A 25,681-nucleotide genomic window follows, 5' to 3' on the forward strand; every position below is an offset into this window, starting at 1 on the left:
GTTGGTCACAGGCTGGCATCTGCGGTACGGTCTTCGTTTCCTTGAGTGTTGGCCCGGGATAAAAGAAGATGGTGCTGGATCTGGATTTGTTTCGTGTGGATAAAGGAGGGGACCCAGCCCTCATCCGAGAGACGCAAGAGAAGCGCTTCAAGGACCCAGGACTAGTAGACCAGCTAGTGAAGGCAGACAGCGAGTGGCGACGATGTAAGTACCGGGAGGCGCGGGGTATCCCCCTCATCCTAACCCAACTTAATCTCTCGAATCCGGTCACCTCTGCTGAGGCTGCAGCTTCCACCCCTCGCCAGACACCCCCTCCCAGGCTGTAGTGGCTCCGAGGTCCTCCTTATTCCTCAAAACATAGCCTGGAAGCTGGGGTCGGCTCACTTTACCCTCCGACGCGGCGGCGCGCTGTGCCTTCCGCGCGTGCTCAGCGCCGATCTGTGCTTGCGCGTCTGGGAAAGGAGCTTGGCGCATGCGCATCAAGAGCTGTCAAACCTTCCTGCCCTTTGAGTAGCCAGAAGAAAGCCAGGTCAGGAGTCTTGGAGGGATTTCCCTTTCTTAACACTTACCTTTAGTCGCCCCCAGTCTTTTTGTGATCTAAAGCAAGGCCGGAGTGGTCTCCTCTGTTTTTATAGGATCAAAGGCTCCGGCCTGAGACTGAGTTATATCTGCAGCACAATAAGTTCACTCCATCCATATCAGAAGGATTTGGGCACTTTGGAGGCCTCTCCTGGTTGAAAGCAATGATCCCGGAGCTTTGGGGAGGGCCATTCTCCTGATCTATGGGCATACCTTTAAGAATCAGAAGTCTTCTCCGTGCAGTTAGGCAAGAAAAAGCTTGTAATTATTGGGACATTTAATTGTAATTTGTGGAAATTTTCTGGAAAAGACATTGGCAGAATTGAGCTAGAACAGAACAGATCCGAGCATCTTTCATGAAGCTAAATAAAACCGTAGAACCCTCTTCCTATCAATCTCTGCCTAGATTAACCGGAGTGGTCACTGGTTGGCCGAATGCTGTCAAGCCCATGTGATTCATTTTGTCTGATGCAATAAGTCTGCAACCAGCTGAGAGCCAGGTTTATGACTGCACTGCAAAGGCGGTCGCTGTCCAATAGTGTGATGTATTTCTATTAGGAAAATTGATTTTCCTAAATTTATAAGGGTCTAGGTGCCAAAAGAGTTTTTAACTGGAGTTATCTGCTGATTCTGTATGTCTCAGGAACTCTGATTGGTAGTTTGTTTGATTGCGAGATTCCACATTTGAATATGAAGTTTTTAGTTGCAATGGAATTGAATTTTGCCACATTTTTTGTTTAGGATAAAACTAGACTGAGCACTATTCTACTGAACCAGAAATCAGAATTATAAGATTTTTCTATCAATGCAGCCATTAGCCACTGCTAAATAACTTTACTTGTGTTACCTAGTCTCTTGTGTATAGTGTACACATCTGTAGGAAGTTTTGTCCCTTTTCGGACAAGTGGATATGTGATGAGTTCTTCAGGGACAAGGACTGGGTTTTATTCATCCATGTATCCCAGGACCTGGGACATACATACATACATACACACGTATAACCTTGGTAAGGGCTTGATAAAGATTAGCCAATGCATGAATATCTTCTGTGTTCTGAGCACTATACACTCTTTATGAAAGGCAGTTGATGTAGTTTATTTACAGTGCATCTATTAATTTGATTCTTTTCTGCTTGACAACGCTTTCCAATATTTTTTTCTTTTTTCTTTTTTTGGTGGCTGGCTTGTACAGGGATCCAAACCCTTGACCTTGGTGTTATAACAGTGCCCTTTAAATGGACTGTGGTAACAGACCCATCCTCAGTTGAAGTTATTTCCTGTTAACCTTTACTGCCCTTGCCTTAGGCCAGGAGTTTATCGTTGTTTGCCCTTTCAATTGGAATAGCTTTCTTTCTTTTTTCTTTTTCTTTTTTTTGGAATAACTTTCTAACTTCCAGTTTCACCCTAGTCTCACTAAGTAGGAGGCCACACCCAGGGCACGTGATATTTCTAGAGTACATATCTGATTGGTTCACTTGCAGGCTTAAGTTGTGCAGTGGCACTCCTTAGAGTGCCTTAGAGCAGCACTGCCTGACAGGAATAGAATGTGAGCCACATGTGTAACTATAAATTTACTTGTAGCCACTCTGAAAAATATAAAGAGAAACAGACAAAATTAATTTTAGTAATATATTTTATTTAACTTATATATCAAAAAATTATATTTTCAACATGTGATCAATATTTTTAAATTGCTAAGATATTTTACATTCTTTTTTGTACAAGCCTTCAAAATCCACTTACAGCATGTCTCAGTTCGGCTAGCCACATTTCAAATGCTTGGTGATATTCACATGTGGCTAGAAGCTACCATATTGGGCAGTACAGCCTTAAAGCATAAAAATCCAAATTTCTTCACATCGTTTACAAAGTCCCTCATGACTTCCTAGACTCATCTTCTACCACTCTCCCACGTATGGCCTCCCGCTCTTTGTGATAGCCTTGTCACACTACTTGTATACTCTTCCACACTTCCATGACTGTTGCCTCTTCCTGGAATATTCCTTATCAGGGTGCTGTCCCCACTTCCATCTTCCCCCTTTGCCATCCAGCTCTGCTCCCAGAGCACTACCTCATTTGTTTAGTATTCTCCATATACTATTTCATATATCTCTGTTACAGCATTATATCGTTTTTATATATTCCCTTTTTAAACTTGTTTTTATTGAGCTGTAATATATGTAGTAAAGTACACAAATCTTAGTGAACAGCTTGATGAATTTACAAATCCATACACCCATGTAACCATCACTCAGGTCTAGATCTAAGACATTTGGGCTAGCTGGTTAGCTCACTTGGCTAGAGTATGGTCTTGTAACACCAAGGTCAAGGGTTCTAATCCCTGTACTGGCCAACTGCCAAAAAAAAAAAAAAATCTAAAAAGCTCTAAGACATTGGCAGCACTCCAGCAGGCACCCTCATGCTTCCTCCCAGTCAGTCCATCCTCCAAAGATGACAGTATTTTTACCTCTATCATCGTAAGTTACTTTTGCCTCGTTTTGAACTTCATATAAATGGACTTATATAGTATATACTTTTGTATATGGCTTCTTTCTCTCAAAATTATGTCAATAAGGGCCGGCCCGTGGCTCACTTGGGAGAGTGCGGTGCTGATAACACCAAGGCCCCGGGTTCGGATCCCATATACGGATGGCTGGTTCGCTCACTGGCTGAGCGTGGTGCTGACAACACCAAGTCAAGGGTTAAGATCCCCTTACCGGTCATCTTTTAAAAAAAAAAAATTATGTCAATAAGATTCATCCATGTTGTTATATATAGCAGTAGTTGGTTCTTTTTCACTGCTGTCCAGTACTCCATTGTGTAAATGTGCCAATCAGTTTTACTGGCATATTTACATAATGCCAGCTGGGTAAATTGGGTTGTTACCAGTTTGAGGGCATTATGAATAAGTTTCTTTTTTTTTTTTTTAATTTTTAAAGATGACCGGTAAGGGAATCTTAACCCTTGACTTGGTGTTGTCAGCACCACGCTCAGCCAGCGAGCTAACCGGCCATCCCTATATGGGATCCGAACCCGGGGCCTTGGTGTTCTCAACACCGCACTCTCCCAAGTGAGCCACGGGCCGGCCCCATTATGAATAAGTTTCTATATACATTCTTTTTTTTTTTTTAATTATAAATTGAGAAATTATAGTTGTGTATATTTATGGGATACAAAGTGATGTTATGATTTATGAGTACAATGTAGAATAATTAAATCAAGCTAGTTAATAAATGCATCACCTCAAATACTTATCATTTTTGTGGTGAGAACAAATGTACATTTTTGTATGTGTCTTTTGGTAGACATAAACACCTACTTCTGTGAGGCATGTGCCCAGGAGTAGAATTGGTGGGTCATAGGGTGGGCACATATTTAGATTTAGTAGATATTGCCAAATAGTTTTCCAAAGTGGTTGTAGTGATTGATATTCCCACCAACAATGTCCAGCTCCAGTTTCTCCCCATCCTTTCCAATACCTGGCATTGGCAGTTCTTTTTTAATCTTAGCCATTCTGGTGTGTATATAGTGGTGTCTTGTTGTGGTTTTAATTTACATTTTCTTGATGACACCTTTTCATAAGCTTGGTGGCATTTGGATAGCCTGTTTTGAGAAGTGCCTGTTCAACCTTTTGACCAATCTTTTTTTTGTGTGTGTGGCTGACAGTACTGGGATCCAAACCCTTCACCTTGGTGTTACCAACACCGTGTTCTAACCAACTGAACTAACCGGCCAGCCCTCCTTTTGACCAATTTTTAGTCAATCATCTTTTTTTAGTGATATGTAGGAATTCTTTGTTTTCCAGATGCAAGAATACTTGCATCACATACATATACTGCAGATCTCTTCTCCCCATCTGTGAATTGCATTTTCACTCTTTCAGTCTTTTGATGAATAGGAGTTCTTAATCTTAAGGAAGTCTAATTTACTGACTCTTGTGATTTGTGCTTCTTGTGTTCTGTTTAGGAAATCTTTTTATATCCCAGGCTCCAGAAGAGACTCCCCTGTTTTTTTTCCAGAAGTTTTATTACTTTACCTTCCACATTTAGGTATATGACTCATCTCATGTTAATTTTAGTGTATTGTGTGAGATAGGGATCAATGATTTTTTTTCCATCCGAGGTGAGAGCCAATTGCTCATGATAAAAAAACAGCAAACTAAAAATAGAAGGGAATTTTCTTAATCTGATAATAGGTAATTGCTGAAAAACCCATAGCTAACATCTTTCTTAACGATGAAATATTGAATGCTTTCTCCCTGAGGTTAGGAACAAGACAAGGATGTCCATTATTACCATTCTAATTAACACGCTGCTGGAGGTTCCAGACAGTATAATATAAGGCAAGAAACAAATAAAAGATTGGAATGGAAGAAGTAAAACTGTCATTATTTGCAGAAGACTTGACTGTGTTTGCAGAATCTGGACTGTTAAAATTAAATAACTTTAGCAAGATCACTGGATATAATATACACAATCAGTGGTATTTGTATATACAAGTAACAATTGAAAAGTATCAGATACCTAGAGATATATCTCATAAATGATACTCAAGACCCTAGTACTGAAAACTACAAAACAGTGATGAAAAAAATGAAAGATAATGAGGCTGGCCAGTTAGCTCAGTTGGTTAGAGCATGGCGCTGATAACACCAAGGTCCAGGGTTCAATCCCTGTACTGGACAGCTGCCAAAAAAAAAAGGAAAAAGAAGAAGAAAGAAATTTAAGATAATGAGGGATATACTATGTCTTAGTCTGTTTTGTATTGCTACAACAGAATACCTGAGGCCGGGTAATTTATAAAGGAAAGAGTTTTATTTGGCTCACAATTCTGGTGGCTGGGAAGCCTAAGAGCATGGCGCCAGCATCTGCTTGGCTTCCGTGGGAGCCTCATGCTGCATCATATGGTAAGGGACAAAGGGGAATCAGAAGCATGTGAAAAGGAGCAAAACACTAGAGGTGTCCTCACTTTATAATAGCCCCCTCTTGTGGAAGCTAATGCATTCCCTCCGGAGCTACTAATCTAGTCTAAGAGCAAGAACTCACTCACCATGGCATAGATGTACCAGTCCACCCACCAGGGCAGAGCCCCCATGACCCTGACACCGCCATCAGACCCCACCTCCCAACACCACCACAATGGGAATCAAATTTCAACATGAGTTTCAGATAGGACAAACCGTAGCATACTACAGTCATTGATTGAAATATTCAGCATTGTTATTTTGGGGGTTTTTTGGTGGCCGGCCAGTATGCGGATCCAAACCTTTTACCTTGGTGTTATAACACAGTGAGCAGTAGACTTTTTTAATTTTTTTATTTTTTGGCAGCTGCCCAGCATGGGTAGCATTGTTATAATACTGCTTTTTGCCTCATTTTCTTTTATATTCTCTTTTTTTTTTTTTTTTTTTTTACATGACCGGTAAGGGGATCTTAACCCTTGACTTGGTGTTGTCAGCACCATGCTCAGCCAGCGAGCCAACTGGCCATCCCTATATGGGATCCGAACCCAGGGCCTTGGTGTTCTCAACATCACACTCTCCCGAGTGAGTCACGGGCCGGTCCTTCTTTTATATTCTCAACACCTAGCATGGTGCCTTGCAAATAGGAAGGTCTAAAGATATTTATTTAATTTTTTAATGTAAAATAATTATAGATTCAGAGAAAAGTTACAAAAATAGTACAGAGAGGTCCTGTGTACCCTTCACCCAGTTTCCCCCAATGATAACATCTTACATAACTGTAGTACAATATCCTAACCAAGAAATTGACAGTTACAATTTACAGACTTTATTCAGGTTTCACCAGTTTTACATGCATGTGTGTGTGTGTAGTTCAGTGTGATTTTATGACAAGTGCAGATTTGTGTAACCACTGCCACGCTCAACTGTTCCGTCACCACAAAGATCCTTCTTGTTATCCCTTTATGATCCACTCCCTTTCTCCTCCGTCTAAAACCTGGCAACCAGTAATCTATTCTCCATCTCTATAATTTTGTCAGTGTGAATAAGTGAATGATAAGATAGTTATATCATTTTGTGCTGAAGTTTAATTAAAGGGATATCAGAGAAGGAAGCTTATTGGCAAAGCTTTAAAAAGTAGTTATGTCTAGGTGCTATCTCATTTCTAGTCACCAACTTTACTTCTCAAAAGCTTGATTTTTACCATATTGCCCCTAATGCTTAGATTGAAGAGGTCCAACCTTTGCTAATCAGAGTTAGACTGATGAACCACAATACCAATATGTAAAATTGGACCACTGTGTTGGCTGATTAGAGCACTGTCTTCACCAAAAGAAACCAAATTATAAGAGACTAAATTATTCTCAAGGCTGCCAGATGAGCATAACGTCAGAGCAAATGAATAACATTAGCCATTTCTAGTTGTTGGGGAAAAAAACGAACCGAGTTCATGGGGAAAAAGCACAATTGCCCTCTTTCTAGGTTCCCGTGCATAGCATATAGTTTCTTTAAAAGAGTTTTAAGATAATTGGGCAGGTTACAGTTACTTGAGTGTCTTCTAAGTTTCTCAGATATGTTACTCTACAGTGGTATTGTACAGGTTATGATACCTGTATAATTTCAATCTCAGAATGGCCTTTTCCTTTTCACCAAATACAGAGGATAGTTGAAGTCACCAATATGTGCCAACTAAACTTGGGGCTCTGGAGCTGTAAGATTTTACAACTTCATGAGGCAGATCCTTCAGGTCTGGCTGCATTTTGTACTTGAGTAAGATCAATACTAAGGAGCCACAATCAGGAAAAGGGAGTTTCTTAATTATGTGCATTTCTTTGGCATATTCTTCGGTTCTTTTTTCTCAGGCAGATTTCGGGCAGACAACTTGAACAAGCTGAAGAACCTGTGCAGCAAGACAATTGGAGAGAAAATGAAGGTAAGAGAAGTGGGTAGCAACAGCCTAGAGAGCTTGCGCAGAGAGACTGGGCTTGTTCTTAGCTGGTATTCACAGAAGGTTTTTTTTTTTTTTTTTAAAAAAGATGACCGGTAAGGGGATCTTAACTCTTGACTTGGTGTTGTCAGCACCATGCTCTCCCAAGCAAGCCACGGGCCAGCCCTTTCACAGAAGTTCTAACACAAGTCTTATTCTATGAGATGCTGTATTTCTTACCAAGGGGGAAAATTATTTTAAAAAGAAAGGGAAGGAGGGAGCTAACAGGCACTTTCACTGACCTTCTAGTAAGTTCATCTTCTGGTTCAGATAAGATTCTTTTTTCCTTCTCTGCTTTGTCCATGTTGAGACCAGATGAGATGTTTGCCACACTGGTCATTTGTTGTCTGTTCTGTTCTTGTAATAGGAATATAAATTCCACCAGTCATCCTTTCCAGTTATTCTTGAGCTCAACATATGGTGCCAGAGGAGTTTTCTTATGGCAGACTTCAGATTTTTTGTCGCAGTGTAGTCACGCTTCTTACAGAAAAGAGCACAGATATGGAGTCCAAAGCTTGCCTTGCCCTCCTGGATGCTGTGGGACTTTTACGCAGTTGACTTCTGAGCCTCAGTTTTCTTGTCTGTAAAATGACACTACTATCACTCACCTGTAGAATAGAATTGTTAGAACTAGATTTTTTTAATGTAGGAAACTTGGCCCAATGCCTAGAACATCGCAGTTGTTCAACCATTACGAATTACAGTGGATGGCAAGTAGTTACTGGCTTTCATCCAAAAAATCCTTCCTGTGTTTAAAGAATATTAAACTTCGGCTAGCTATTGCTTATGGTATCTAGAATAGTTCGTGTTTTTAACCTTTCTTCAAAAATACCCTTAAGCCCCTTAATCACTTTTTAAAAAACATATTAAATGAACCCTACAATCTAGATCATTTTTAAGTTGCAAACTTCTAAACTAAACCAAGAAAATTTACAAAATTTTGGAACCTAAATCAATAAAGAGCATAACAAAAAGATTACCTTGGGATTCTTGCACCTTATGCTTAACTTCATAATAGTCAGCATCTTCTATTTTACAGTACTTTTTCAGCATATAACACTTTCAGCTGTGGAAACTAATATGGATAATCATACACTTTTCTTCCTATGGGACTCATGATGCTTAGTCATTTGCATGTCAAAGGCCCCATAAATATGTCATCTCCCATGTACACTGCTGCCCAGGTGTTCTTTGAGGCATATATACAGATATTTCCAGCTAGGTATTTTTTGTAGCAAGATGGGAATGATCGTTTTCATTTGCAATAACATTCTTAGATCCACCTTTACCGCTAGGCATGCAGGGAGTGTTCACTCTTCAATTTGCATAGCACTTGAAAGTATTCAGATACTTTTGTAGACATCTCATTTTGGTTTTGACCTTTGCTGCAAACCTGGAGTGTAAATAGTACATTATCAACCCCATTTAAAGGGTAACAGGCTTAGGAAAGTAAGGAGCTTGCCTAAAATCACATCCTAAGTTAGTTGCAGAACCATATCTTGAACTCGGAACTTGAATTTGCTGCTCTGAGGGACTATCAAATAATAAGGGAGCCTCATAACTATCTTGGTGCCTGTAATGATATTAGAAGAATTTCTAGATTAGGACTTTTTTTTTTCCTCCTCCATAGTCCATGTTTGTTCTTATCAAGATTCATTCTGATATTTTCAGACTTTTTCAACTTAAGATGATTTTGCTCTGAGTCACTGAAGGCGTGTGAGTGGGGTTATGGTTTGAATCCTGACTTCTCACTTTGGTGTATGAGATGGTGTAATGAACCTAAAGGATTTCCATGTTTTGCCTTTAGTAGAAAATGTAGTCCTTTGTTATAACTCAGTTTTGTGCAATGGGATATAAGGTTGTATAAACATAAATTAAACATAAAAAAAATTTAGGACATCGAACATGATTTCTCCACTTTGTTTTATTTATACTTGCAAAGCAGATGCCAAATCTTCTCAAATTATTTTTATACAAGTTTTGCTGAGGTCATAATATATCTTGTTGTAATGGCCTTTGACTAATTTTCTTTAACTCTTTTTTTGTTTGTTTGTTTTTTGTTTTTCGGTAGCTGGCAGGTACGGGGATACAAAACTTTGACCTTGGTGTTACAACACCACACTTGAACCAACTGAGCTAACTGGCCAGCCTATTTAACTCTTTCTAATTTAAGAAGAACTTGACTCTCAAAATAGTCTTCTTAAAATTTCCTGGCTCTATGCAAGGAATAGAAATAATGATTTGGCAGAATATCATAAAGAAGGATGAGGAGAGAAACTGGAGGGAAAAAAATCTTTCCCTGGGTATACCCCTGCCATTTCGTCAAGTTGCATAGATTACTATAAACTTAGTCCCAGGTTCTATAGCTTTCTTTGGTTTGTTTTCCTTGGCTGTCTGATATTCCATCATTCCATCCATTTTTTTTTTTCCCATGGCCTCAGTGCTGGGATTGTTCTTAGCAGGGAGACAAGGATTCATACTCAGGCGTCTGCCTTGGGGCCTGCTTCTCCGGAGTTTATAGTTCATGAACATTTCTAATACATCATTCTCTCTTGATTCCCATGACAGTTCTTTTATTTTTTTTTTTTTTTTTCCCTTTAAAGGTGACTGGTAAGGGGATCTTAACCCTTGACTTGGTGTTGTCAGCACCACGCTCACCCAGTGAGCTAACCGGCCCTCCCTATATGGGATCCAAACCCGTGGCTCTGGTGTTATCAGCACCGCACTCTCCCGAGTGAGCCACAGGCCGGCCCGACAGTTCTATGTCCAGAGAAAGATATTCTCCTTTTCTTGTTCTTGGTGATGTTAACTCTCTGACCCTGACAGGTAAATTGATTCATCCATGATCAAAAAGCTAGGAAGTGACAGAATGGTGACTTGAAATTTTGACTTCAGGCTTCCAGTTTACTAATTTTTCTCTTGTGTGTTACATCTTATAGAAAAAGTTATGTAGAAAGTTCTGTGATGAGTTTACAAGATATATTAATTTGGTGTGCACTTGATAAGATGCCAGAGATTTTCTTTTATTTTTAATCATGTTGGGTTTTTTCTTTCCTGCAGAAAAAAGAGCCAGTGGGAGATGATGAGTCTGTTCCAGAGAATGCATTAAATTTTGATGACCTCACTGCAGACACTTTAGCTGTAAGTTATCATCCTTTTCTAGGTTGGGATCTTTATTTTTTTGTCTTAAGTTTATTCCTAGATAGCAAGTGCTGATGCTCTGCTCCACACAGCGTTGTGGCATCCTTGAATTTCTGCCACTGGGAGATGTCCCCCTCCCCGCCCCCACATCTCCACCCCTGCTCTTGTTATACTCTATACTCAAGTATTTATTAGACAGTAGAGATGGAGACAGATGGAGTGCGACAGTCAAGGGTAGGAATCATAGAGAAAAGGAACTGAACTGTGGTTTATATAACTCCATTTTCTACTCTGTATTTCACAAAGTCAAGGAATTTTTCAATTTACCGTAATTCAGTAAATATTCACTACAATGGGTCTAAAGCAGTAGTTTTCAAGTTTTTTAGTCACCGAACCCTTTCTTGAAACCCTTAACACATAGCAAGAGTATAAACCAAAAACGTAAAGTTACTGTGCTTAAAGGGCTAGGTTGTGGGTCTGTTCCTGTCCAGCCCTACCTGCTAAGGGCTCCCCCCAAGGAAGTTAGCACAGTTTGAAACATCTACAATGAGGAATACAAAATAAGCTTAAGACAGGGTCTCTTGCTCCTAATAAATTTATAATCTTCCTAGAGAACAGTTAAATGTAATACATAATAGAGTGCTAAATTGGTTCAATCAGGAAAATCAGAAAGTGCAAAATAAGGGAAAGTTCTCTCAAGAGAGCTACAGTGAGGACCAGCCCAAGGCTCACTTGGGAGAGTGTGGTGCTGATAACACCAAGGCCATGGGTTCGGATCCCTATATAGGGACAACCAGTTAGCTCACTTGGGAGAGCCTGGTGCTGACTACACAGAGTCAAGGGTTAAGATCCCCTTACCGGTCATCTTTTTAAAAAAAAGAGAGAGAGAGAGAGAGACAGTATTAAAGCTCCTGAGATGTATACGAACAGTAAGAGTGGCTAGAATTTTCACACCTCTGCCTTAGGCACCCCCAGAGGGAAAGTGCCAGTGGGTTTGTAGGGCAAGACCATATATATCCTTGTGTGAAATAAATCTCAGTTCCTCAAAAGCCTTCGCTTTCAATTTTTAAAATGCTACCACAGGGTTGTTGTTGGAGTACAACAGGGTGAGGGCAACAGAATCTTATTCCTACGCTGTCCTTGACTCACTGTGTCCTGGGTACGGGCCTGGCCTGTTCATCTACAGAAACTGAAAGTCTCACAAATCAAAAAAGTCCGACTCCTCATCGATCAAGCCATCCTGAAGTGTGATGCTGAGCGGATAAAGCTGGAAGCAGAGAGGTTTGAGAGCCTCCGAGAGATTGGGAACCTTCTGCACCCCTCTGTGCCCATCAGTAACGATGAGGTAAGCGTCTGTGTGGTAGCTGGAGCCTGCCTTATATCGTGTCTCCCGTGGGGGAAGGGGTGGGAGGAAACTGTGAAACACTGGCACTCTCTGTGTCAGTGGCAGGCTCTTTGTATATTCCATTTGCCCACAAATTGAGAATTGCAGGAGTCAGATCCTTGCCTGATTGGGAAGTAGCAGAGACAGCAGGTAGGAGGAGACTTGGCACAGAAATCTCTTCTATATAGGGCTGCTGTCCTCCACTGTGTGTTGCCCGTGGTAGCAGCAAGTCTTGTGGGAGGGATCTGCTAAATCAACCTAACCCCTTCACCCATACCCTGCTGAGAAGCTGCAGGTTGAAGGGAAATCTGCATGATAAAAGTTCCCTGCTGAGCGGGAGCTTCCCCAGCACAAAGCTGCTCTGAGCCCAGCTTTTGTTCCCTGACACCCCAGCCGTGGCAGGGCCCATCTGTGCCTCTTTCATTCATTCCCTGGTGAACGTTAAACTCACTGCAGGCTGGGGTGAGCGGGAGGCAGCTGAGCACTGAGCCTGAGCAGACTCAGGAGGTCAGGGCCCTGAGCTCGCCCTCATGTGGCCCAGGACCAATGAGAGCCTGGAAAAAAAAAAATCTACATTCTCCTCTGCACACCAGGCAATGCTGATTGTCTGGGGTGGGTATTCCTTGTGCAGTTTTTTCAAGGAGTCATTTAAAAGGGTAAAAAAAAAAGCCAAGAGAATACTATAGACCTCTTGGAAAATTATGATTCCATTTTATGGCTAGCATCAATTCTAGGACTTTGTAAATTATTATTTCTCTGTTGAGTAGCAAATTGCCTTCTCTAGACACTGTACACAATGACCAAAAACCAGTGTGTGAGTTATGCAATGGCTTTTCAAAGCTAGGTTGTTCTTGGAATAAAGGTTAAAAAGATGGAGGTTGTAGAATGACGAAATCATGTTGTCTGCTGGTCTTGTTTCCTTAGGATGCAGACAACAAAGTAGAGAGGATTTGGGGCGATTGTACGGTCAGGAAGAAGTACTCTCACGTGGACCTGGTGGTGATGGTAGATGGCTTTGAAGGCGAAAAGGGGGCTGTGGTGGCTGGGAGTCGAGGGTACTTTCTGAAGGTAAGAGTTGGGAACCAGTGGGGAAGGATTATAAGGAAGGAACAAAAAATTTGCAGAAAAACATAACCTACTTAAAGAGGCCCACAAAACCACCAGTTGCAGCTGCCTTTCTTCAAACATGTGGGCAATTAGATGCAATTCTCTTTCTAAGGCAAGAGTGCTTATCAGGATTCCATAGAACAAAAGCCACTAAGTGATCCTCTGTGATGAATGTGGGTTTTGCTGACTGAATCAGAACAATCTCTGCCTTTAAGGAGCTCAGTGTAATTGGACAGACAACAAAGAATCAAAACTCACCGTGATAAGTGCTATGGTATGAGTAGGCCCACAGCGCTTTGAGAATGGGCCAGAGGGCAGGTGAATTCAGGGAAGGCCTCCAGAAGATATGGTAAAATAATATTGGAAATGCTGTACATATATACATATACATAACCATGCTCTACATATACAAATGAGTCCAGTATTTTAAGAATTACCACAAAAAAACTCTCCCATGCGTCCTGGGTAGGCCTGTTTCCCTAACTCTCTTAACTGTGTGCCTGGGTATTATACTGGGCTTTGGTGTTAAGAAAGAATCTCTTGAGTTGGTCGTTGCTGTCCACAGTCTTTGTTGGCTTCCTGTGTGCTCCTGGGTAGTCTTGTTGCCCCAGTTGCCCCTGAAGGTCAGTTCTAGCAGATGAAACTGATAGCAACAGGACCCAATCACACAGTACTGTTTTCTGCTCCTTTAGGGGGTCCTAGTGTTCCTGGAACAGGCACTCATCCAGTATGCCCTTCGTACCTTGGGAAGTCGGGGCTACACTCCCATCTATACCCCCTTTTTCATGAGAAAGGAGGTCATGCAGGAGGTGGCACAGCTCAGCCAGTTTGATGAAGAACTTTATAAGGTGAGTAGCCTGGGGTGGTGTGGCAGAATGACTTCTGAAGTTATGAAGCTCAATTTCAGTGATACAGAACAGCACTGTCCAATACAACTTTGCGATGATGGAAGTATTCTATGTCTGTGGCTATTGAGCACTTAAAATGTGGCTAGTGCAACTGAGGAAACAAATTTTTAATTTTAATTGATTTTAATTTAAACAGCCATAAGTGGCTGGTGGCTACCATATTGGACAGTGCAGATGCAGAACCTCTTTTATAGGAACTCTCATACATTGTTGATGGGACTGTAAAATGGTGCAACCTCTATGGAAAATGGTATGGAGGTTCCTCAAACAATTGCAGATAGATCTACCATATGACCCAGCTATCCCACTGCTGGGAATATACCCAGAAGAATGGAAATCATCAAGTTGAAGGTATACCTGTTTCCCAATGTTTATCGCAGCACTCTTTACAATAGCCAAGAGTTGGAACCAGCCCAAATGTCCATCATCAGATGAGTGGATATGGAAAATGTGGTACATCTACACAATGGAATACTACTCAGCTATAAAAACGAATGAAATACTGCCATTTGCAACAACATGGATGGACCTAGAGAGAATTATATTAAGTGAAACAAGTCAGGCACAGAAAGAGAAATACCACATGTTCTCACTTATTGGTGGGAGCTAAAAATAAATAAATAAATTCACACACACATGCACACACGCACACACACACAAAAAAAAACAGGGGGCGGGGAAGAAGACATAACAATTGCAATTCCTTGAAGTTGATATGACAAGCGTACAGAAAGGACATTGTTGGGAGGGAGGGGGAAGAGGGAAGAGGGAGGGAGGTTTTGGTAATGGGCCACAATAATCAACCACATTGTATATCGACAAAATAAAATTTAAAAAAAAAAAAAAAAAAGAACCTCTTTTATCCTTCTCCCTGGGTAATCTATATGATGTATCTAAATGAGCATACTAGGACCGGCCTATGGCTCACTTGGGAGAGTGTAGTGTTGATAACACCAAGGCCACGGGTTTAGATCCCTATATAGGGATGGCCGGTTACCTCATTTGGGAAAGCATGGTGCTGACAACACCAAGTCAAAGGTTAAGATCCCCTTACTGGTCATGTTTAAAAATAATAATAATAAAGAAATAAAAATAAAATAAATTGAGCATACTTTAATACCATGAGCTTAGAAAAGAAGCCCATTTATCGGTGCTTGAGTAAAAGGAAATTATAGAAGTAGCAGTGATCTCCCAGCCCATTTCCCTCCCACTCCTGCCCCCAGATTGGAAGCTTCCACAGGGCAAGACATACTTGCCTTGGGATGGATGTGGTTTCCCATTCATAGCTCCTTCTAAACCATGGACCATGCTAGGAAGAGCCAGAGGATTCAAGTCGAGGTTCAGAATGTCATTCTGTCCAAGGTTTGTTCTCTGTACTGGCCAGCCACCAAAAAAAAAAAAAAAAGAAGAATGTCATTCTGATCAACTGGCTTTAACACCAACTATAGCACCCCAGCCTGTGTCCAGCACTCAGATTTTAGAGAATCTCTGCTAACAGCAGCAGTCTGCTTCACACTGATCCCTCTCCTTGAAGACTCTGTTAGAAGTGGGAATTTTATTCTTATTGGCTGTTTCTTCCCCAGACCCATTTGGAGGAGGAGTTAGACAACTGCTATTGGGATCATCTGATTTCTTTTTTTTTTTTTTTTAAAGATGACTGGTAAAGGGATCCTAACCCTTGACTTGGTGTTGTCAGCACCACGCTCACCCAGTGAGCTAACCGGCCATCCCTATATGGGACCTGAACCCGTGGCCTTGGTGCCATCAGCACCGCACTCTCCCGAGTGAGCCACAGGCCGGCCCCTGATTTCTTTATGTAGGGAGATTATCTTAATAATTCAAACCGTCTTTCCACTGGTTCTGTTGATGAGGTCAGAGTTATGTTTTCATTTAAGATGCACTGGAAACAAATTGCTCTCTCTGAACCATGAGCACAGATAACCCTGGTATCCTTTCTTTATTCTTTTTTTTCTTTCTTCTGGCCAGGGATCTGAATGCTTTTTTTCTTTTGAGGAGGAGAGGAATATGTCCATGTATCAGCTAAAACCTGTTTTACATTTTCTCTTTTTTTTTAAATCTCAAACCCCATGATTGGATAAGACTAACTAAGCTTTACAGATACCCACTGCAGGTAGCACTAGGGAGAAACTCTTGTGGAGGAATGAGAACTATTAGATGACAAGTGCTCCCAGCTTTTCCTGCACCTCCATCTCTTTTCCAGATGCTTCTTGGATCCTCAGGCAGGAAGAATCACATTTCTCAATAGTGAGGAATTTGGGCTGGTACTTCTTGCTTGATATAAACCTCAGTTGATTCATTCTCTGTCCAGCAGAACTTTCTGCAGTGATGGAGATGTTCTACAGAATCCAGTGTGGCAGCCACCAGCTACCTGTGACTGTTGAGTACTTGAAATGTGGTTAGTGAAAATGAGGCACTAAATTTTAATTTAACGTAAATAGCCATATGTGGCTGGTGGCTATACCATATTAGAATTCATAGTTTTAGTATTTTTCTCTGTTGTATGTGAATGGCCTTGCAAGGGGCTAAAGTCTCACTGTTAGGTAGCAAGGTAGTTTTCCAGGTCACCAAACTCTGGCCCAGAGGAAGTTTCTTCCCCCACCCCCACCCCTTTTTTTTTAATGTAATACCACATCACAGAAAATTTGGAAATAGCAGGGGGAAATTATCTACTTTCCCAGTGCCCTAATACACTTGTTATTTTTACATGTTCTCTTTGGGACTTTTTCCGTACATATGTCATTTTCACATACTTTTAATCACAGTGTACATAGACTGCCTTTTTACTTAGCATTTTATCAAAAGCATTCCTCTGTGTTACTATGTGGCCTTCATATCATCATTTTTAATAGTTGCATAATATTACATAGATTGGACATAGTGTAATCAGCTCTTCCACTGTTCAACATTTAGGGGTGTCCTTTTTTGCTCACAGTAAATAATGTTATAATGAACTTTGTCCTGTCTGTAGCTTTTTTTTTTTTCTGCATTATTTTCTTCAGCTGAACACCAAAGTACATTCTTTAAGGATTATAACTACTAGACTAACCTATAAGCAGTAAGAAAGCAGACCCTGTGTCTCTTTTTGCCTAGCATAGTCAGAAAAGGACTTAACACATAGTGAATGCCACATAAACACTTATTGAGTAGATGAATTTGTATCACTACCAGCACAGATTTGTTGCACACCTGCCAGCATTGGTCATTATACATCATTTATAAGTATTTTATCTATTACATAAGTGAAAAATATTATCTCCTCTTAATTTATATTTCTTTGATCTCCATCAGGGACCCATTTTGGACTGGCCCATTCCCTCCCTGTCTTTTTAGCATCCCCTCCCCACTCCCAGGCAGGGATTAAAGAAAGTTCTTCCTGCCCATCACTCATACCTTTCCTGTGGTTTTTTGGTCTAGCTGAGGTCTTCCTCGTTCACTTTTAACTAGTACAGGCCCTTCCTCTTGCAGGTGATTGGCAAAGGCAGTGAGAAGTCTGATGACAACTCCTACGATGAGAAATACCTGATTGCTACCTCAGAGCAGCCCATCGCTGCTCTACACCGGGACGAGTGGCTGCGGCCAGAGGATCTGCCCATCAAGTATGCCGGCCTATCAACCTGCTTTCGCCAGGAGGTGGGCTCTCATGGCCGTGACACCCGGGGCATCTTTCGAGTCCATCAGTTTGAGAAGGTGAGTAGACAGGTCAGGGTAAGTAGTAGGACCATTCTACCTAGCTGTCCAGGGAAGTTAGAGGAGAGACAGGATCTGTGTTGCTCAGCCCATCCTGGCTCCAGCTTTTCCTCTCACTGCCTACATCTGTTTCTGGAGAAGAGCCTGGGAAGTGCATGGTGCAGTGGCTTTGAGCCTGGACTCTGGCACCAGGCTGCCTGAATCGAAATGCCAACTCCACCTCTTATGGGCTGTGTGACCATGGACAGTTACTTAAGCTTTGTTTTCCTGCCTCTATAAAAGGAGGAGGATAACAGTAGCTACCTCACAAGGCCCACTGTGAGGGTTATACTAGTGAATATGTGGAGAGCACTTAGAACTGTAGTGTATAGTAAGCTCTCTATGTAAGTATTAGTTTTCATCACTGTGGTCCCAGTCCAGGTGAACACCAGTCCCTCCTGCTGGGGGCCCAGCCTTGCCTGTCTCCCAGTGGTGTAGGAGTAGGTCTTCATTTCAAGGATGTCTCTCACTTCAGTCCTTTAGTTTATTCACCCTGTACCTTGTCATGTCTCCTTGGGTCCCTCTCTGCAGATTGAGCAGTTTGTATACTCATCGCCCCATGACAACAAGTCATGGGAGATGTTTGAAGAGATGATCAGCACTGCAGAGGAGTTCTACCAGTCTTTAGGGATCCCTTACCACATTGTGAATATCGTCTCAGGTATGGATCCCCTCATCTTCTTGGCCTCCCTTTACTGCATCCCACAAACACCACCCTCACCAGCTGAGCTGCAGCACTAAGAAAGAGCTCACAATGCAACTCATTACCCACATTAATTAAAACATCACATACTTCTCACTTGGGGTTGTTTGGTGATAAGAATATCTGGGTGTGATTTCACTTCTGAGGATAGGATGCAAATTAAAGAATTCTTCAGGCTCACTAAAGGTTAGCTTTCTGAAATACCATCCCTCCTTCATGAATTCTATGGGTTTTTCCTTACAGGTTCTTTGAATCACGCTGCCAGTAAGAAGCTTGACCTGGAGGCCTGGTTTCCGGGCTCAGGAGCCTTCCGTGAGTTAGTCTCCTGTTCTAATTGCACGGACTATCAGGCTCGACGGCTCCGAATCCGATACGGGCAGACCAAGAAGATGATGGACAAGGTAGACAGCACCCATGGAGGCGGTGGGAGGCAAGGCCTCAGTACAGAGTATATCCACCTTATTTCTCAGCCTTGGACTAGATTAGTTCCAGCATCATGGGAAAATCTGAGCTTATCTAGCTAGACCCAAAAGGGAATCTGAAAATGACTTCTACCGCGTCAGGTTTTTTAGATAGACACTTGAATCTAGCTCTATTCTACAAGGCAATTCTTGCTTTTTCTTTTGGGCTTTGTTTTCCTTGACTCCAGAGAAAGAGTAATCTCTGTCTATCTGCATAGAACAAGTTGGAGGCAATGTCTTCCCTCTTCTCACCCAAGAAGTTTGGGGTTGTAAGCTTATCTCTTCAAGTCCAATATTCAGTTCCTAGTCTTTTCCAAGTCAGGGACTTGAAAGCAGTTAAAAGTAGAGGCCACCAGTGGTAGTTTCTTCCTTCCCTCAAAAGGCCCAACACTCCTCAAAATGCTGAGACCTACCACTTGTCACTCACGGAAACATGAGTACTCTTCCTAGAGTTATCTAATAGGCAATAAGTACAAACAGTTCGAGTTTAGAAAAAAGTTGATGATGGATCGAACCCATCATTTTGATTTGGATAGTTGTAGTTGGGGGAGTTCTGTTTGTGTGGGTGATCCCTGGTCATCAGAAAGATCAGTTGAGGGGCCGGCCCGTGGCTCACTCGGGAGAGTGCAGTGCTGATAACACCAAGGCCCCAGGTTCGGATCCCATATAGGGATGACCGGTCCGCTCACTGGCTGAGTGTGGTGCTGACAACACCAAGTCAAGGGTTAAGATCCCCTTACCGGTCATCTTTTAAAAAAAGAAAGATCAGTTGAGGGTTGAGATTAACCTTCCCTCTGGGGACCCCCTCTTCCCAGGTGGAGTTTGTCCACATGCTCAATGCTACAATGTGTGCCACTACTCGTACCATCTGCGCCATCCTTGAGAACTACCAGACAGAGAAGGGCATCACTGTGCCTGAGAAACTGAAGGAGTTCATGCCGCCAGGTAAAACTCCCAGCTCAGCTTGTTTTCCTTCTTTCTGTTTTCACACTGTTCTGAATAGCAGGCCCCTTTCAGAATGTACCAAGTTTTCTTATTCACACACAGTTTCCGAAACTCTGCCTGCCCTCTGGTGCTGGCAGTGAGGGGGGCCTGGTTGAGAAAGCAGCCAGTGCAGGTATGATATTTAAGTGCTGCTGAAATTCAGACTGGGGAGGTGCCTCATATGGGTACCCCTTTGTTCAGAGGGCTCATTGTCTCATTGAATTCTCCCAAAGGTCCTTGGGCTTTGACTGAAACAGTAGGTCATTTGTTTGGCTCTTCCCTTCCAGGACTCCAAGAAATGATCCCCTTTGTGAAGCCTGCGCCCATTGACCAGGAGCCATCAAAGAAGCAGAAGAAGCAACATGAGGGCAGCAAAAAGAAAGTGGCAGCAAGAGATGTCACCCTGGAAAACCGGCTGCAGAACATGGAGGTTGCCGATGCCTGAACAGTCCTTCCTCCCAGTTTGCCAGGCTTTTGTTTCTGTCAGCTGGGATCCCAGACGCTGCCAAAAGCAGGGAGGCCAAGCACCCACTCATCAGCCTGCCCATATCTGACTGCATAGCTAGAAGGGGCACAGTCTGCCATGTACAATGCAGATGTCCCTGTCTCCTCGCATGGGCATAGGATCAAATCACTGATGACTGATGAAACCATGTAATAAAGCATCTCTGGAGGGCTTAGAACTCTTCCTCAGTCTTCCTGCCAGGCTTGAACTCTGTCTCTGGCAGTTCTCCCTGAGACTACTCACTTCTGCTTTTCTTTCAAATAAAGCTGCTCCATTAGCAAATCAGAGAACCTTCGAGCAGGTAGGTGAAGGCAGGGGTAGATTTAGGAAAGGCTCAAAGGGAAAGTGAAAACCTGGAGTCTTTAGACACACAAGCTTGCAGAACAAAGCCCAGGATCCTCCTTTATAAGTTTGCTGCTGCTTAAAAGCAGTGAGGTGGGGCTAGCTCAGACACCAAAATTGATGTAAAAGCCTTCTAGCACTTTTGTTCCCTAGGACGGGCTCCACAAAAGGGAAGCTGTGAGGTGTCAGGGTAGATGAGACTGTATTTAATCCCCCTAAAAGCTCCTAGCCTCAAGGGTATAGGCCAGGGACCTATTAACAGCTGCTCCCCTCTTTACAGCCACCCCGAATGTGGAGACCAAGTGCACAGCTGCTTGTTGCTGCAACTCCAAAGGATTGAGACTGCCAGGGACTTTCAGTCCCTTCTCTGGAACTCCCACCATTGCCCTAATAGCCACTTCTCCCTTTCTATGGGGAGAGTGATATTTAGGCTCTTTATTTACCTGCTGCCTTTCATCTGCAATCTACAAACACTTTACTTTAATAACACCTTATGTTAGTTTAGTGCTTCTCTCCTAGGAGGTTAAAATACTTCTACAGATGATCTCTTTTATCTTTGTGACAGTCCCAGAGGTAGGGTGGGGTCGTGATTATACCTGTTCCATCATAGGGAAGACAGAAGTACAGGGCAGCTAGGGGAGAGGAGACAGCATGGCCCAGTGGAAGTCAGGAGCCTGAATCCTCAGCAGTGCTTTGTGTTGTGTTTCTTTGGGAGGTTGAGAGCTGGAGTCTGAATTGGTGTGTCACTGAGGAGCCTTCATCTCATCTCAGTGTCCTTAGTCTCTATGCAGCAACTTCCCCGGGCCTGCTAGAGCTTGGTACCCAGGAAAGAGGCCATGTGCTTGTTTTCCCACAGGGTCCTGGGGCTGATCCTATTAATGTTGCTACTGGGAACCCTGTCAAAACTGGGGCACCTGAAAGGGTGACCACAGTGGCTCTCTGCCTTGCCTGGCTATGCCAGCTGGGGGCCCACAGGCAGGCTCAAGTGGCCCACCTTTACTGTGGCACATTGCCCTGAGCTCTGGGATAACAAAGCCGGGGCAAGAGGAGAAAAGAGCAAGTTGCTCCCATTTGTAATTCAGAAGGACCAGAAAGTCACATCCTGTAGCCTCAACTGTTTGATTTGAAGAAAGGCAGCTTACACAGTAAGCAGGAGGTTATTTTTGCCCCCTCTTCCTCCACCCTTCCAAAAGCCCACTAGAAACTTTCAGTTGGCCCTGAACACCCTCATCTCTGTCTCAGCTCTAGCCTCAGAGGGCTCTACAGCTGCCTCCTCCACTCCCCGCTTCTACCCTCTTTGGCCCCTGGTGCCTATGACCTACCTATCAGCAGGAGGCTCTGCTCTTCTCCATGGCCCTGAAAGCTCTGTGGGAGGGCAGAAGCTGGGATTCTGAGCTCCCGGGGACCCAGGTCTGGCTCTTGGCTTCTCCAAGCTGGCTGTCTTACTTTCTTACCCAACTAGTTTTCTGTAGCTGGAGCCTGGACTCCCTGTTGCTTTATGCAGTCAGCCTTCTTCCATGGGCAGCCCAGCTCCCCGTACCAGCCCTCCCCTACCTACCCTGCAGCTGGCTCCATGTGTGAACTAGCCTAGGAGCCTAGCTAGAAAGATAGCTGCTGTGTAGAACAAATAGTCTGCTAGCAGAAAGTATACCCCCTGCTTCTTGAAGCCAGGGGAGAGGAAAAACAGTAGTGAAGGGAAGGATGACTGGCTGGGGTCCCTCCATAGAGGTCATACACAGGAACACATCTGCAGTCGTTCACTGAGTACTTACTCTGTGCCAGGCACCCTTAGGAGCAGGGGCTACAGAAAGAATGGGACAGTCGTTGCTCTCAACTCATAGTCTGTTGGGAAAGGTGTGGCTTGCCCTCCTCTGGAGTAAACTGTAAACCAGACTTTCCCTCCCTGGAGCAGTGGGATGGGGCTGATGCAAGCATTGTTTAGGATGGGCTGACCTGCCTGGAAGCTGAGCGATTGGGAATGGGCCCAGATAACCTTGACTCCACCCTAGTAGTTGCCCCCGCAACCCACGGCCGATGCCCTCATTCCTGGCACTTTGGCCTGCTCCATCTCCAACCTCAGCTATCCAGGTGACCTCAGTTAGCAAACAACCCCCAGAGGCCTGCTGGAGTGAGTCAGAGCCCTGGGTCTCTCACCAGCCCATGGTTCCCACACCCAGGAATTCAGGGCCCAAGATGCAAGTCTGGGTGTTTCAGGCATGAGTGAGAAGACACTGGTAGCTGGTGTCAGGCCTCTACCAAGAGTCAGAGACTACTAGAAGCCAGGCTTCCAGAGAGAAACTAAAGTGCCAGCAACTGTGTGGGGACCCAGTGTGAGACCAAGGGGCCTGCCTGAACTTGAAGTCTGCTGGGCAGGGCAGCTACTCAGCCAAGCTCCCCCAGCCTGAAGCCTCACTTCTGAGAACTGACACTCGCCCTGTGACTTGTCCTGCTTTTCCTTCCCTGACGTTTTCGTTTTTCCGGTTTACCTTGGGTCCTGAGAAGGCCTCCTCTCCCCCAACCCCCATACATCCCACAGGGACTGGGGCAGCCCTGGCTGTAGTCCCAGGATGAGTCTGACAGGCAGGGCTGGGATGGGCCCCAGAGAAATGTGCTGCATGTCACAGCCTGTGCCAGGACGAGGGGCCTGCCCCACTCCCCCAGTTACTTCCCAGCATGGGGTTCCCCAACAGCTCCCAGATGCACACAAAAGGGGGGTGCATCCTTGCAGCTGTGACTGCACCAGTTCCTAGTGGGTTTGATGCCGCCGTTGCTGACATTGCCCTTTTAAGAACCCCCCCCAACCTCCACGGGGTGGGGGTGCTGCGGGAAGGTTCCTGGTGCAGAACCCCAGCAATGTGCCGCTCTCCATCGACCTGCTGAAAGAAGACCTGGACCCAGTTCTCAACCTCTACCTGCCAGCACCTTAGGGACAGGTAGGGGGTCCCAGTGATCTCTGAGAAAGCCCGTTTTTCTGGAGGGGAAGGTCCTCTCTTTAGCTGCTCTGATTGGTTGGTTCACAAGCCCTGCATTTTGGAGAGCTATCCCTGTCCCTCCATAGGACAGGGCTTCCCTTCCCCTCCCACTGCAAACCTGCAGTCAGAAATGGTCCAGGAAATTATTTTCATTGAAGTGTAAATTGCTGATAAGATTGTGTGATCCTTCTGGGAGACTTGCTTTTTAAACCTTAAAGAAATTGAAGAATTAAGCTCTCATTTAGAATAGCATTCATTCTTAACTCCTTCTATCTAGTCTCAGAGAAAATAAATTTTTCTTACTCTTTCTCCAAAACCAGCCCTGTCTGCTCATACCCTGAATCTCATGGATCCCACTTCCATTCTGTGTCCGAGTCCTTGTTCCCCACCAGCTCCTGAATCTCCCCCCACCCTCTGCTGTCTCTCCCTTGCCCTCAGTGCCACCTGCTTACGTATTCCTCATCTTAGAACAGCCGTCCTGTGTCCTGCCTCTCCTGTCAAATGACCAACCCATCTGGCTCCTTTCCCTCAGAGATTAATGACCAGTGGACATTTGCAGGCTCTGCTACCTCATCAACATTGCCAGCCTTCCTCTTCCCCACCCCCCTCAGAGGGAAGGTGGAATGTTCCAGATGAGGGAACAGCATGAGGGGGCAGAAAGAAGGCCTGCGTGGCTGGAGCACAGAGTGAGGGAGCTTGAGTTGAGGCTGGAGAACAGGTGGGATAAGGAGGTGGCACCTGTCCTCCCGGCCTGGTAACCCGAGTTCTGGCCTCCTTGCTCTTTCTCCCCACTCTCTCTTGCCTACACATGCCAGGCTCCCAAATCCATTGTCTCGCATCTGAGCATCTCCAGCCACCCCCACCATACACATTGAGCGTCTCTGCCACCATCTCAAACCCCAAAGTCCAGAGGAAACCCTAATCTGCTCCTCTACCCCAACCCTCCTCTCAGTATTCAGGCACCCAAACAAAAGCTGGAGTCACCTGGACAGCCCCCTCCTCTTCATCCCCAGCAGACAGTCTGTTGCACGGTCCACTGAGTCTTCCTCACTCACATCTGCCCCCTTGGCAGCCTGCTCCCCAGCCCCAACACAGGCTCTCCTCCACCTGGACTGTCATAGCTGCCTCCTTGCTGGTCTCTGGACCCCAGCCCTCCTTCACGTGCAGCCTCCTCACTGTGCCGGAGTGGTCTGCTGGCTGATACAGCCTGAGCATCCCTGTGCTGCCAAAACACTTCAGCTGGTTCCCATCAACCACAAAGTCCAGACTTTACAGTTCGAGTCCAGGTTCCTCAAAATGCGGCCCCAATTCAGATTACCAGGCTCTGCTCTTCTTGTCCCCTTTATGTGTTCAGGGCTCCAGCCGTCCAGATTCCTCAACATCCCCCAGCACTGACCATGCATTGCACCCTCCATATTTGCCCATGCTGTTCCCCCCGCCCAGATGCCTTTCCTCCTGTCTGTGGAATTCTTCCTCCCTCTCCAAGATGGTTCAAATGCCAACTCCTTTAAAAGCCTTCCCTAATTCTCCACCCCTACACAAAAATATTAATGACTATCGCTCTCAGGTTTTGATTGTGATACCTGCATACTGAGAGGAGGGTGTGGTTAGAGGATCAGATGAGGATATAGACTCTGAACGTTTGGGTTTGTCTCTGCTGGTGTTAGGCTGGTTGACCCTTGAGGCCACAGTTTACCTGGGTTCCTCTCATGTCAAGCCACCTAATTCGGTGGCTGGAACATGGCTAGGGCCAGACAGGGGCTCTCTCCTCCACCTGCTCTGACAGCCTTAACACCTAAGTTATTGCAGGCTTTGCTTTGGGATTTGTGGCTCACAGCTCAGCCCCCGGCTCCATCTCTTCCCCTCTGTGCTCGGGGGCCAAAAATGATCTCAGCTGGATCT

The 25,681-nt window shown here is 44.2% G+C and overlaps 1 protein-coding gene across 1 annotated transcript; it reads left to right on the forward strand.

The window, feature by feature from the left end:
• On the forward strand, window positions 1-20,678 carry SARS1 (seryl-tRNA synthetase 1). Its single transcript, XM_063106288.1, has 11 exons — window positions 1-204; window positions 7,401-7,471; window positions 10,586-10,666; window positions 11,853-12,011; window positions 12,975-13,118; window positions 13,850-14,005; window positions 17,552-17,773; window positions 18,344-18,473; window positions 18,759-18,916; window positions 19,792-19,921; window positions 20,248-20,678. The coding sequence occupies exons 1-11, from the start codon at window positions 69-71 to the stop codon at window positions 20,403-20,405; spliced, it is 1,545 nt and encodes a 514-aa protein (XP_062962358.1). The 5' UTR covers window positions 1-68; the 3' UTR covers window positions 20,406-20,678.
• The last annotated feature ends 5,003 nt before the right edge of the window (window positions 20,679-25,681 follow it).

Source organism: Cynocephalus volans, chromosome 8 (genome assembly GCF_027409185.1).
Source record: "Cynocephalus volans isolate mCynVol1 chromosome 8, mCynVol1.pri, whole genome shotgun sequence".
Lineage (NCBI taxonomy): Eukaryota > Metazoa > Chordata > Mammalia > Dermoptera > Cynocephalidae > Cynocephalus > Cynocephalus volans.